The 15881-nt window shown below is 45.3% G+C and overlaps 1 protein-coding gene across 1 annotated transcript in view; it reads right to left on the bottom strand.

Moving 5' to 3' along the window:
- Window positions 1-15881, bottom strand: part of LOC142302343 (ranaspumin-like) — a 190348-nt gene that overhangs the window by 150764 nt on the left and 23703 nt on the right. Inside the window, exon 4 of the mRNA XM_075343404.1 lies at window positions 6255-6320. Within this exon, the coding sequence (XP_075199519.1) occupies window positions 6255-6320 (66 nt within the window). The remainder of the gene's footprint in view (window positions 1-6254; window positions 6321-15881) is intronic.

Below are 15881 nucleotides of genomic sequence, written 5' to 3'. Positions count from 1 at the left end.
GAGGAGAAGTGGTCCACAGTTCATTTTAGTGATGAAATCAAGTTTAATTTATTTGAATCTGATGGGAAACATTATGTTTGCTGACAAACTGAGGAAAAACTGAACCCAAAATGTGTTAAGAAGTCAGTGAGAGTTAATGGAAGAAGTGTCATGGTTTAAGGAATGTTTTCTTCAGCAGGAATTGGACCTCTCATACAGCTACATGGCAGAGTGAATGCAAGTGTGTATCAGAAACTTCTTCAACAACATGTGGTTCCTTTCATTCATTCATCACTTAATCAGCCAACAATTTTCATGCAGGACAATGCCCCCTGTCAAACAGCAAAACGGATAAAGCAGTTCCTTGAAACAGAAAACATCGAAAAAATGAAATGGCCAGCCCAGAGTCCTGATCTAAGCCCAATAGAAAATCTCTGTAAAATCCTTGGTGGCAAAGTTATGGCCAAGAAACCCACCACAGTCAAAGAAGTGTGGAAGAGATTGGAAGAAGAGTGGACCAAAATCACACCAGAGCAGTGTGAGAGACTAGTGATGTCCTGTGGCCGCAGATGTACTGAAGTCATTCAAACCAAAGGCCTGTACACTTCCGACTGATTGGTGACTGTTATTACCTTCACAAAATTTACATAGAATCTTCCTCTGTGCTGCAGTCATTTGATCATCACGTTTTGGGCAAAATATAGGTTTTATGTTAATAAACTTTAGATCTTTTGTAAAACACTGTTCTAGTGGCATGGTACACCCCTTACAAAAGAAAAACTTAAGATGTTAATCACTTTAGATCACATTATTTCTGAAAAAAGCAAGTGATCAGACATTGTTCTCTAATTTTGATATATATATATATATATATATATATATATATATATATCTACAGTACAGACCAAAAGTTTGGGCACACCTTCTCATCTCTAGAACAACTGTTAAGAGGAGACTTTGTGCAGCAGGCCTTCATGTTAAAATATCTGCTAGGAAACCACTGCTAAGGACAGGCAACAAGCAGAAGAGACTTGTTTGGGCTAAAGAACACAAGGAATGGACATTAGACCAGTGGAAATCTGTGCTTTGGTCTGATGAGTCCAAATTTAATCCAAAGATCCAACCACCATGTCTTTATAGAAAAGGTGAACGGATGGACTCTACATGGCTGGTTCCCACCGTGAAGCATTGAGGAGAAGGTGTGATGATGTGGGGGTGCTTTGCTGGTTACACTGTTGGGGATTTATTCAAAATTGAAGGCATACTGAACCAGCATGCCTACCACAGCATCTTGCAGCGGCGTGCTATTCCATCCGGTTTGCATTTAGTTGGACCATCATTTATTTTTCAACAGGACAATGACCCCAAACACACCTCCAGGCTGTGTAAGGGCTATTTGACTAAGAAGGAGAGTGATTGCGTGCTACGCCAAATGACCTGGTCTCCACAGTCACCAGACCTGAACCCAATCGAAATGGTTTGGGGTGAGCTGGACCGCATAGTGAAGGCAAAAGGGCCAACAAGTGCTAAGCATCTCTGGGAACTCCTTTAAGACTGTTGGAAGAAGCCCATCAAGAGAATTGCAAAAGTGTGCAAAGTAGTAATGAAAGCAAAAGGTGGCTACTTTGAAGAACCTAGAATATAAGACATATTTTCAGTTTCATACTTTTAAGTATTTCATTCCACAAGTTTTAATTCATAGTTTTGATGCCTTCAATGTGAATCTACAATTTTCAGAGTCCTGAAAATAAAGAAAACTCTTTGAATGAGAAGGTGTGTCCAGACATATATATATATATGTCACGGCCGGGCGGTCGGGCCGACCCAGGAGGTGGATCCACTGGACCGAACTCTTAAGATGGTGGTAGGGAGTCCGGCAGCTGAAGCACTGATGGGCAGTAGAACAGTCCGTGCAAGTGAAGGCAGCGGAGGAGTCCCTGGGACCACGGTGTCACAGATGGTAGTCCTGGTGACGTAGCTCAGGTTCGGAAGCCGAGATGATATCAGGCGGGGTCCGGAACCTCAGGAGCGAGATGACGGGTCACCGCAGGGATCCGAGATGGTACGGACTGTCAGATGGCAGACGGACAGTGTGCGGGGTTCAGGATACGGCAGACGGGATGGCGAGGCAGGTACGGCTCTACAAAGAGAGATAGGTGAGTACAGGCACATAAACACCAGGAGACCTGACTCCTAGCTCAGGGAACACGAAGATCAGGCCCCGCCCCCTTGGACACTAACCCCCTTTATACCCAGTACCTGTTCAACCTCATTTCCTGTTAATGGACGCTGGCCCTTTAAGAAAGGGTCAGTGACCGCGCGCGCGCCCTAACGCGCATGCGCGCCGCCCGGGTGCCAGAAGCCAGGGAAGGAGGCTGAGGGGAGGACGCAGGGGAGCCGGCCAGGTCCTGGGAAGCCGTCGGGCGCCGGGATCGGGGACCAGGGGGCCTGGGACGGACGGAATCCGGGGGCTGAGGAGCGGGCAGCGTGGCAGGTGAGCCGGGGAGCGGGGGTGAGGACCCGGGGAGCGTGACAATATATATATATATATATATATATATATATATATATATATACACATATGTCATGTATCGTGAAACTGATGTCAAATATTACTTTAATTTACAACTCTTTAAATTTCATATACAAAAAACGCGTGCATCAAGAAAGAGGATAAATGGCCCGGGCTTGATCTAGTTAAAGGTGTATGCACATCTGCATACCTCCCAACTTTTGAAGAACAGAAATAGTGACAAGTTTTGTGGTGCCCAATGTGCCTTGTGGTACATTTTGAAAAAGCCACCTAGCCACACCACAAGCCACACCCATTTACCATTTCCTTCTACCCTGGCAGGAGATGTCAGAGGGGGGGTGGCAGTGAGAGAGATTCAGCAGATGCCCAAGACTGCATGGTGTATAGACCCAAATCTGAGCCTGTCCAGTATGGTTGGGACGAGAGGTGAGATGATTGTTATATGGGACTCTGGTCCAGGTCAGTGGTACCTAGCGGTTGGATAGGAGGTCGCAAATCTCGGAGCGGCTTTTGATTATCCAGGACTGGTGCAATGTCATCTGTGCTATTTCTCATCTCTAATGGGGACCTGGGGATTTTTTTTATTCATTTGTTCATGGTTGTAGAAGTCAGGACCTTCTCATTTTTATCTTTTCTCATCTTTCACTATCTGTCTTTTTTGTGTCTGTAAGGTATAAATACTGTGTATTTGTTTTCTGCAGGTATCTACACCAAACAACACACACAACACTACACAATAACAACCTCTTCTAATTATTCCATTTTTGCTTCATTAGTTATGTCTTTTCCCCTTATTTGGTACTTTTGGTGCAGATGTGAAGCAGCGCTTTTAATGTGGTTTTTATAGTACAAAAAAGCTTTGATTCTGCACTTAAAAAGTTACGGGTTTTACAAGTGTTTTTTTATTCTCCACAAAGAAGCCTCAGGAGTAGTGATGGGTGGACCCGGATTGTAAAAGTCCGGATCATCATGGGTTACCTGGTACCCAAGCACCGATCCTGGGCCCGAAGTTCTCAGAGAACTCCAGGTAACTATCCGGATCAGGCAACATGGGTAATTAAAAAAAGAAAAAAAAGAAAGAAAAAAAAGAAAATAGGAATAAAGCAATTGCGTTATATTTACCAGTGGTAACACTACTTCAGGGGCCGCTCATTAACCTCACACATATTGCATTGCTTCTCCCACCCACCAGCAGTGTATCTGACTGCTTGTAATCACAGACGCTGAGTGCGTGTCTATCATGGTGTAAAAATAAATAAATAAATAAATAAATTGGCCTGTAGAACAGTGACTGGCTACTCTGATACTTGTAATGCCACAAGGTTGGTTAAAGGCATTACAAGAGCAGGTTTGAATGTTGCTGGAGATGGGAGTGTCCACATACCTAAACCTGTGTCTAGGGCTCATAGCATATAATCTGAGTGTTTGTTTGAGCACATGGTCTGACACAGGGAGAGACATTCTCAGGGGGAGCCAGCCCTCTTGGAGAAGGCTGTGTGTTTACTGACTGGATTAAGAGTGTGGTTGCGCACAGTGGTGCAACAGCGTTCATTCCTCCCAATTTGATAGATAGCCATGATAAAGCCAACAGCTGGGGGCTAATACTCTCAGGCTGAGGAGGCCCATGGTTAGTGCCCCCCCGCCTCCAAGCCTAAAAATAGCAGCCTGCAGTCACCCAGAATTGATGCATCCATTAGAAGTGGCAATCCCAGAACTTTACTCGGCTCAATCCGATTGCCCTGATGCAGAGATAATTGGTGTAATAAGGGGTTAATGACAGCTCACAGTTGCCAATAAGCCATAGATTAGTAATGGGGAGGGCCTATATGACCCCCCAAATACTAATGTGTAAGTGAAAAGAAATAAACACAAACACCAAAAAAAATCTATTATTTGAAATAAAATACATGGCAGAGATTGACTGAGCGGTGACTTCACTCAGCTTCATTCAGTTTATTTACAGTCACATCTGGAGGTTCCCACGATACCCCACCTTTGATAACAGGTAAACTGACCTCAGGTGACCTCAGTGAACTCTGAGTTTACAGAGATGATATGAGCTCACAGACCTGCATCTCCTAGCAGAAAACTGCATTTTGTTTGCCAAAAAATGCAGATTTGGTGTTGAAATTTATGCACCATTTTACTGTACAAAATCTACATCTCCTGGCAAAAAAGTGCATCAAATCTGGCTCTCTTGACAAAAAAAATTGTGGTTTTCTGGCAGGAGATAAGGTAAGTATAACACGCCAGCTCTAATCCCCCTGGCCCTTTCTACCACCATTTTAAAGCAGAGGGAAGCAAATTAGTTGTTCAGCCTCAGTAAAGGGATAGCTGTGCCCCTAAGTTGCACTAAAGCAAGAGAACAAACGAAAAACAAAAAACTGAGCTGTAACAAAAAATCAGTAACCATGCAACATTACAAGCATAAACAAAAGAAGAGAAATCTGTACAACGACTGAGTTGCAAAAAGATTGAATTTTATTAATACAATAGCATAATAGCAAATAGACAATACATAAAAAAGCAGAGACAGGTGGTGGATGCCAGCAAGTGGCGCCCTCACCACACACAGGGCACATAGGAGCACATTGTAAATGAATCCATGAATACACAGCTAGGGCATACCTATAGAGCAGGCAGCCCAAAGCTGGACTAACTATAGAAAGACAAACAGTGCTCCTATGCAGTTGATCCAAGACATGGTAAAGTCAGTAGTACATAATAAACATAAACATAGCCCTGAATCAAATGCAGTATGCAGATCTGACGTACCTATGAGTGTAGTGAGAGCCCAGAGCCCCGACCTATAGGTTTCGGTAAGAAGGATTAACACCAAAACCTATAGGTCGGGGCTCTGGGCTCTCACTACACTCATAGGTACGTTATATCTGTATACTGCATTTGATTCAGGGCTATGTTTATGTTTATTATGTACTACTGACTTTACCATGTCTTGGATCAACTGCATAGGAGCACTGTTTGTCTTTCTATAGTTAGTCCAGCTTTGGGCTGCCTGCTTTATAGGTATGCCCTAGCTGTGTATTCATGGATTCATTTACAATGTGCTCCTATGTGCCCTGTGTGTGGTGAGGGTGCCACTTGCTGGCATCCACCACCTGTCTCTGCTTTTTTATGTATTGTCTATTTGCTATTATGCTATTGTATTAATAAAATTCAATCTTTTTGCAACTCAGTCGTTGTACAGATTTTTCTTCTTTTGTTTACAAAATATTCTGTATATGGCTGTATCCATATTGTAAATATGGCACGGGATCGACCGTGTCTTTTGGTATTGTGTATTAACATTACAAGCATGTAAATGGCAGCCTCTAGACAAGAAAAAAACAAAGAGAAAAATTGCAAGTTAGGGACGCAGCCCTCCCTTTCCTGAGGCTAAACAATTAATTTGCTTCCCACTGTACTGTGTATTTAATCTGAAGTCAGGTATAGAAAATGTTTTTAACTTTAGTTGGTTAGGGACTGTCCCAGATGGGTACACCGTGACGAGGTAGGATGGCTTCTTACCTTTTTGCAAAAATGTATACACTAAGTACCCTGTTATCAAGCACTTGCATTTTATTTATTATTATTCAGGGTATTTTTCATACAATTTTTCTCTTTGTTTTTTTCCTGACTAGAGGCTGTCATTTACATGCTTGTAGTGTTGCATGGTTACTGATTTTTTGTTACAGCTGAGTTTTTTGCTTTTTGATAATTCATATATTGTGTAATACCTTACCACGATAGGTCTTAACATCTCAAGAAGGATTGAAACTGTATCTGCAGCAGGTTCCCCAAGATTTTCCTGAAATGAAATATCATCAATAGCTTTGTTTGGTTTACAGAAAACTATAAAAGTCTATTACATTCACATTATTTGTCAAAGTATCTTCTTCTTTAAATTATACTTCTGATTTTAGATAAATACTGTGTATATTAAAAATGATGAACTTTACTAAACTTAATTAGGTTTCTAAAAAGTTTCTAACATTCATTTATATTTTAGTTCTTAAGCAATCTCAATACATTAGTTTGCAGTGATTTTTTTGCAGTCAATTAGTGGACACTTGTTTTCAGGCAGTCTGAAAATTCATGTGTATTTGGCTGGTATCTTTTGGGACAGGTTCACAAACGGCAGTTTTGATGTAGTTGTAGATATTTTCATTTTAAACCAAAGCAATGAGTGCATCATTTAGAGATAAGTACAAATTTTGTATGTACATATGTACCGCCCCGCGCTTTGCTGCAGCCGAGCCGTTCGGATCCGGGCTCGTGTGTCGGTGGCTCGAGTGCCTCCGGACCGGAAGTGACTTCGCTCTGCAAGGGGGCTGGCACTTTGAAGGGGGGTTTTAGATTAAAGTTCGTGACACCACCCACGGGTTGTGGTGAATGTAGGCACCACCGCTGCTGTTTACTAGGCACCCCGGGGGAGATGTTGTGCAGCTTTGGTGTTAGCCCATCCGTGGGCAGGGGTGACAGTCCCGGGACCCGATGGGTATGGTATAGTGGTGCTTGGCAGTGCGCAGCCCGAGGGCACAGTGGTATTCACTATTAAAGATGCACTGAGTCTCTGGTAAACCAAGAAAGATGGTGGTCGGGGCCCCCAGCCGGCTGCGTCTGGTCCCCCAGTCGGGTTGGTGGTCTCCGCCTTTCTCCTGCACCTTTTTATAGTTGGACACCCGTGCATCAGGTAAGGGAGCCCCCACTCCCCAGCGTGTACATGTCGGGAGAGCCCATTTGCCCACAGACGCTGGCCCCTTGGATCTCTAGCCTTGGCGATGACTTTTCTCCCCTTTTAGGTGGGCTGTTGTCTTCAGTCGGGACTTGGGTGGGAAAGGACCTAAAGTCCAGACCTCAATTAGTTAATTAACGGGGTCCGGTAGTTTCGGGACCGCGTTTCAGGGTCTGAGTACCCCCTCTGTGCTCCGGCTTCCGGTCGGTTCCCCGGTTCGGTTCTGGTGGGCCACTACCCTATCCCGGTCCCTTACGGTTCCACCGAGCCATCTTCCCGGCTCCTGCAGGCTGAGGCCACCGCTTGCCTCCTAGCCAGAGGTGACTGGGCTCCGACCCAGACACCTGGAGTTAGACTGGGGCAGACCTGGGCACAGGTCTGCACTTGAACTTCACTCCTCCACTGTCAGAACTAATCTCCTGGCTTTTCCTGCGTCAGGACCTGTGAACTCCTCAGTGGGCGTGGTTAACCACCTGGCTCCGCTCCCCTGGTGTGGACATTAAACCCTGAGGGAGGTGAATAGGTTTTTAAAGGTTGGCTGATATTACCCTTTTTAGGGGACGGGTGTTTGTGCAAGGGCCTACCTGTGACTACCTGGCTAGTCCAGGGCGCCACACATACACAGTAAACTTGTTGCAAAAGTTTCTATATGAATCGCCACAAACCCCAATGGAACATTTGCAGAACTTTCTGAAACAAATTTACCACGTGAACATATTAATAAGATGAATCGCTTCTCCAGTGTGCAGCAGTTAAAAATGATGGAACACATCTCATTTGTCAAAGAATTTATTTTTCTGACACTCATAGCATTTTTCTAGAAAAGTGTTGTCATAGCCTGTCCATCAAACTTGCCATAATTTACGTAAACAATTGACATAAATTAGAGTGTAAATCTTTAGATTTGATTTTCTGTCACATTGACAACAAGTGATTCCCACTAATTTAATATGAAGCATGTGCCAGCATCAATGGTATAACAGTCATGGTTGTATTGGGTGTGACCATGACTGAGCCTATGCTGAAGGGGGACCCAGTGATACCGGTAATCTTTTTCAGCAGTATGTGTGTCCAAGGATGCACATTCAGCTGAAATGCGTTGAGCAGTGAAGACCCATTGGGTTCCTGTGCCACAATACACCCGTCAGCCAGAGGCTGGCAGCTGACTTTGGCATGACAAGCCTTGGTATCACATGGTAATGAAGTCATGCGTTGTCCATAACAGGCACTCTTATGTCAGCTGCAGGTCACTGCACTAGCTATAGAAGAGGACACCACACTTTGTGGGTGGTGGAGGCAGCTGAGGAGAATGTGGGACATTACTGCATAATGGGGGAGGGCAGCAGATCTATCTTTATAGGATTTAGAATGCTACAAGTGCCCATAAATCTGACCAACATATGGATGAGTCCCATTGGCAAATTTTGCACCAACCAATGGGACTCTAGCTACGCTATGGGCTACTCTGACTGGCTTTTTATTAAGACTAGTGTAAAAATGCCAGTCTAAATAACAATTTTTTGAATACAACATATCCCATATCCATAAAGCGCTGGAAGACACAGGTTGGACCTTGTATATCATATTTTTAAGACACATCTGACTATAAGATGCACCAGGATTGGACAACAGACAACAGGATAAAAAGAGATTAATATTAACACTTCCCTGGTGATATAAAAATGTGGCGGGAGTAGTGTGGGGGTAATGTTGGTTGGGTTCAGTTGTGCTCCTTATTTGGTGCTCCACGGTAAAAGAGGGGCGTTAATTATTTTAAAGTGGTAGAAATATATTAAAAGGGTTGCACCGAAAAATAAAGGGCATTATGTATTAGATTAAATATATAAATGATCCAGCTTAGTGCAAACCGTGATTTATTCGTGCATGATCAGACAGTGCACAGATAACGTTAACACGTTTCTGGCTTGATTCCCTTAATCATAACGGTTATGGTTATGATTAAGGGCATCAAGCCAGAAACGCGTTAATGTTATCTGTGCACTGTCTGATCATGCACGAATAAATCACTGTTTGCTGGATCATTTATCTATTTATTGCTTTGCGGCCAGGGCAGGGCCGGTGTCTGAGACTGAGGAATGGTGAGGTCAGGTGGCAGTGAGCTGGATTATCTGCATTATGTATTACATACTGTCCTCAACAGTGGCAAAACAAGGTCCCAATACAGTTTACTTAGGTTGTCTTGTACCAAAGTTTATAAAGAGCACTAGTCCATTTATTCTGAAATCAAAAAGAGTATAACACAAAAGTGAATACACCCCTCACATTTTTGTAAATATTGTATCATTTCTTCATGGGAAAACACTGGAGATATAAAAACTATTTGACAAAGACAATGGAGAGGTACCCGAACTATAGCTTCTGTCCAGGGTCGGACTGGGGTGTCTGGGCCCCATAGGGGGAATTGACTCTAGGGGCCCACCCTACAGCGATATGAGAATACCTAATTAACTGTTATCCCCGACCCCGTTATAGTAGAGCATTGAGTGTAAAGCACAGGCGGCTCCTGCACATCTCCTGTGCTTCATAACTGATGTACAATTACAGTAGTTTGCAGTAATGGGGTCTTTGGTAACAAGTTATCACTGATCCACAGGTTCGGTAGGTGATAACTTATTGATCGGTGGAATGCAACCAGTGGAAACGGCACCGATCAGAAGATTTGGGAACTTTTATCCCTGACAGGACACTTTTATCCCCATTATAAAATGTGACAGGTGAGATGTGTGAACGCAGCTCCATTCATCATCTTTGGGGCACTCATATAAAAACAAGTGCAGCACTCGCAGCCACTAAGGGCATGAATGGATCAGGGGTTGAGTCAGACATGAGCTCCAATGGTGATAAAAGTTGCACATTTTGCCGATTAGTCGAGTCCTAGCAATCGGACCCCACTGATCAATAAGTTATCACTTATCCTTAGGTCACATTCCCACTTTCAGTATTTGGTAGTTATATTACATCAGTATTTGTAGCCAAAATCAGGAGTGGGTGAAAAATGCAGTAGTGGAGCCCATGTTTCTATGATACTTTTCCTCTAATTTTACCACTCCTGTTTTTGGTTATAAATACTGCCCAAATACTCAAGGTGTGCACGTCACCTTAGAAAAGTTGATTACTTGTTTTCAGCAGAGAACCTCTGTAAGTGCATATTTGCTACAGTGTAATAGTCACAGGACAGGGAGGGGTTAAACATTCAAGTATGTAATCTCTCTAGAAATGATCTCCCCCATATAGATAGAGAGAAAATGTGACCTCCGTACACAACACAGACCACTATACCAAGACCAATAATACCACATACAGGGGAGAAATACCGCCATACCCTGACCAGACAACATATTACCATCACATTGTGATCAAATACATCCAAATACAAGGGAGAAATACCACTACACCATAATTAGACCACATGGTAACCAAATATTACCACATACAAGGGAGAAATACCGTGACACTATGACCACACACAAGAGACAAATACCACCAAACTGTGATCAGACAACATATTACCACCACATAGTGACAAACAATACTACAATAATGATTATGAACAAAATCCACAATACTAATAACACTAATATCACCAGTGACATTATACACAGGAGCTCTGTATATAGTGTCAGTGTACAGGTAATACAGTGATCACCAGTGACATTAATGACATTAAATACACAGGAGCTCTGTATATAGTGTGTGTACATGTAATACAGTGACTTATCAGTGATGTCTCTAGCTGACGTTATTCATCTCTTTTCCTCTTCATCCGGCGCTGACCGCCATCACTTCTTCCTGCCATGACGCAACTCTACAGAAACTAACACAGTCACCTATAGCTGATCACTCCCAGAGCACATTTTTCCCCAATTTCCACACCATGTCAGACTTTTGTTTCCCCCATTGAAGACAGTTCCTCAAAATTAACCTATATTTAATCAGTAATAATGTCCCCTAATTTGCCCCTACAGTAATTATGCCCCACTTGCCACCATAAACTAATAATGTATGTCCCTCATTCTGGCCCCATATAGCAATTATGTCCCTCATCAAGACCCCTTTTATTTAATAATGTCTGGGAAAACAAGTGGAATCAGAAGGGGCTGTTAATTGCTTCCTGCACAAAATATCCCACCAAACGCTGCTTCTCTCCAAAATAGCCCAACAAAGTGCCCCTTTCCATAACGTCCCCTCAAAACTTGCCCTTTATATAATATCTCCCCCATAATCTCTGCATAAAGTCCCCCCTAGCTCCTCATTATACTATGCTGCCTTTCACAATCCCCTTCCTAATTGCCTCATAATAACCCTCATTTCCCCATAATGTCCCCCATAATGTCACAATTTGCTTCATAATTTCCTCCATTGCTCCATAATGTCACAAATTGCCTCATACTGTCCCATTTTGCTAGACAATGTCCCTCATTGCCCCACTATGTACCAATTTACTCTATAATGTCCCCCACTAACCTATAATGTTCCAATATGCTTTATAATGTACCCATTTCCCCATAATGTCGCAATTTGTTCCATAATGTGCCCTATTAAGTGCTCCACTGACCCATTATGTCCCTATTTGTTTCATATTGTGTACCATTACCACAAAGTCCCCCACCGCCCATAATGTCACTTGTAAAGTAATACCGCTCCTCCAGCACCACGGACCCCTGATCTCAAATTATTCTATGCAGAGGCATAGCTAGGTGTTCATCTGAGGGGGGGCCCTAACCAGGTAACCATGTTTGCCCCACTGTTACAGTCTGCACACTCTTGTTACAGCCTGCACCTCTCTGTCACACTCTGCACCACCCCTCTGTCACACGCTAAACTGCTCTGTCACACCCTGCCCCTCTCTTGTCACACTCTGCCTCCCTCTTGGCACACTCTGCTCCTCACACTCTGCCCCTGTCTTGTCACACTCTGCCCCTCTCTTGGCACACTCTGCCCCTGTCTTGGCACACTCTGCCCCTGTCTTGGCACACTCTGTCCCTGTCTTGGCACACTTTGCCCCTGTCTTGGCACACTCCGCACCACCCATGTTCTCCTCTTCACTCATTACCAGTCGTGCCCTCATCTCCTACAGCTGCTCATGTATCTTCTGGCTTCTTTCACACAGGTCACATGGGTATGACGTCGTCGCAGGTCCTGCAAGGAAGCAGATTAGAGCTTCCCTGCCTCTGCAGCGTGCTGATATGTGAATCCCCTCACCCCTCCCCCTTGAAAAAAAATCGCCAGATTTGTAAGTTGGCAAAGGGGAATAGGGGTTTAAAATAAAACAAAAATACGGTGTTTTAACATGGCCCTGGGAGGCAGCAGCTGTGAGTGACCTCTCTAGGTCATGGCCCCGGGGCGACCGCCCCCTCTGCCCCCTAGTACCTACGTCATTCTATATCATCTTCGGCTCCTAATGGAACACTTACCTCTTTTCTGCAGCACTGTGCACCCTCTGCATCTCTGCATCCGTGGCAGTGTGATAACAGCCGCTGCATGTCGGTGCGGGGCTGAGAGGAGCTCCTCTGCCTCAGCCGCACTATTCAAATGTACGCGTGTCTAGATGACGCACGCTACATTTGAATAGAGGTGCGGTCATCAGAACCTGTACACTGCAGGACCTTTGGCGAGTCACATGACTGTGATGTCACCAAAGGTCATTCTGCAACCCCTTGAAACTGCAGCGCTAGTACTGCATTTGTGCTATCGGTGCACTTTATGATTTAAAGACTGGGGGGAGCCCTCAGAGCATGGGGGCCCTGGATCAGCTGCCCAGAGTCTACCCGCACATAACGCCGAGAAACAGATCAGCCCGCGGCACTGTACACCCGCCCCGCACTATATAAGGCACAGGGCCCACTGAGGGCCCGGGGCCTACCGGGGAATTCCCTGCTACCCCGGCGGCCCAGACCGACCCTGCCTCTGTCCCCTAGTGCACTTATGATGTGAATTATCCGCACATGTACTAGATGAAGATCACCCTTCTGAATAATATTATTCATAGATGTGATTGTTAGCATTCCTGCTTTCTGTGCTTTTATTATGGGTTACACATGATTTAATAGGTAGATTAAAAGTTATGTTTTAATATAAGTCTTTAGTTAGGGTACCTCTCAATTGCTCTTCGCAAATAGTTTTGTGAGCACTGGAGATATGACACTGATACAATGTACAGTAGTCAGTGTACAGCTTGCATAACAGTGTAAATTTAATGTGCCCTCTAAATAACTCAACACACAGCCATTAGTATATAAACCACTGGCAACAAAAGTTAGTACTTTGATACTGTTTGCATCGTATGAGCACTGACAGGCTGACTCCTACCTCTGTAACCTTTGCAGCAATGCTGGCAGCACTTATAGGTCTATTTTGAAAGACAACCTCTGAATAGGACACTGAGCACATGCACTCAACTTCTTTGGTCGACCATGGCATGGTGAGTCCTGTTCTGAGTTTAACCTGTCTTGTTAAACTGCTGTATGGTCTTGACCACTGTGCTGCAGCTCAGTTTCAGGGTGTTAGTAATCTTCTTATAGCCTAGACCAGGGGTGGGCAATTAATTTTCCCATGGGGCCGCATGAGAAATTGGGATTGGTTTAGAGGGCCGGACTAATATAATTACCTCAGTTCTACCCAATATACTACATTACTACACCCCCTCCATATAGTACACCTGTAATATACTACATCACTATACCCCCATATACTACACCACTATATACACCTCCATATAGTACACCTGTAATATACTACACCTCCATATAGCACACCTGTAATATACTACACCTCCATATAGCACACCTGTAATATACTACACCTCCATATAGTACACCTGTAATATACTACACCTCCATATGTCACACACCCTGCTCCCCATACAGCCTGCACCCCCATATCACACACACTACACCCCCATATGTCACACACCCTGCTCCCCATACAGCCTGCACCCCCATATCACACACACTACACCCCCATATGTCATCCACCCTGCTCCCCATACTGCCTGCACCCTCATATCACACACACTACACCCCGATATGTCACACACCCTGCTCTCCATACATCCTGCACCCCCATATCACACACACTACACCCCCATATGTCACATACCCGGCTCCCCATACAGCCTTCACCCCCATATCACACACACTACACCCCCATGTCACACACCCTGCTCTCCATACAGCCTGCACCCCCCAGATCACACACACTACACCCCCATGTCACATACCCTGCTCTCCATACAGCCTGCACCCCCCAGATCACACACACTACACCCCCATATCTCACATACCCGGCTCCCCATACAGCCTGCACCCCCATATCACACACACTGCACCCCCATGTCACATACCCTGCTCTCTATACAGCCTGCACCCCCCAGATCACACACACTACACCCCCATATCTCACATACCCTGCTCCCCATACAGCCTGCATCCCCATATCACACACACTACACCCCCATATGTCACATACCCTGCTCTCCATACAGCTTGCACCCCCATATCACACACACTACACCCCCATATGTCACACACCCTGCTACCCATACAGCCTGCACCTCCATATCACACACACTACACCCCCATATGTCACACACCCTGCTCCCTATACAGCCTGCACCCCCCATATCACACACACTACACCCCCATATGTCACACACCCTGCTCCCCATACAGCCTGCACCCCCCATATCACACACACTACACCCCCATATCACACACGCTACATCCCCATATGTCACATACCCTGCTCTCCATACAGCCTGCACCCCCCAGATCACACACACTACACCCCCATATCTCACATACCCTGCTCCCCATACAACCTGCACTCCCATATCTCACACACCCTGCTCCCCATACAGCCTGCACCCACCCAGATCACATACACTACACCCCCATATCTCACATACCCTGCTCTCCATACAGCCTGCACCCCCCAGATCACACACACTACACCCCCATATCTCACATACCCTGCTCCCCATACAGCCTGCACTCCCATATCTCACACACCCTGCTCCCCATACAACCTGCACTCCCATATCTCACACACCCTGCTCCCCATACTGCCTGCACCCCCCAGATCACACACACTACACCCCGATATGTCACACACCATGCCCACATATCTCACCCTGCCTGTACCATAACTTACCCCTCTCAAACACTCTGCACCCCTTCACATCCTTCTGTCAGTCTGCAGCCCTCATATGCCACTCACCCTGCACCCCCTCTCATGTCCCCTCTTTACTTATTACCAGTCATCATGTGTCCAAATCTCCTTCAGGATTCAGTATCTCTTCTTTCTGCCCGGCATCCTGTGTCTCCTCCCACACAGTCACATGGGTGTGACTTCATCGCAGGTCCTGCAGGATGGATTATTCTGTCTTCTGTGCAGGAGCACTTCTGCTCTGCTGCAGCTCAGAAACGGCTGGTGGCCTCTCCTGTTCAGGGGCCCCTCTACTGACACCGGGCTCCCCTGACTCACAGGCCGGCTCCCTGACGGTCGCATTGTCGGCCACTACACAGCGGCACTACACATAGGGGCCCAGCAGCCGGCTCTGCAGAGCGGATGCCGGGCCCCTATAACCCTGCTGGCCCGGTCGCAGTGGTGACC

The sequence above is a fragment of the Anomaloglossus baeobatrachus genome, chromosome 4, assembly GCF_048569485.1.
Source record: "Anomaloglossus baeobatrachus isolate aAnoBae1 chromosome 4, aAnoBae1.hap1, whole genome shotgun sequence".
Lineage (NCBI taxonomy): Eukaryota > Metazoa > Chordata > Amphibia > Anura > Aromobatidae > Anomaloglossus > Anomaloglossus baeobatrachus.
This window is presented reverse-complemented; position numbering and strand designations above follow the sequence as displayed.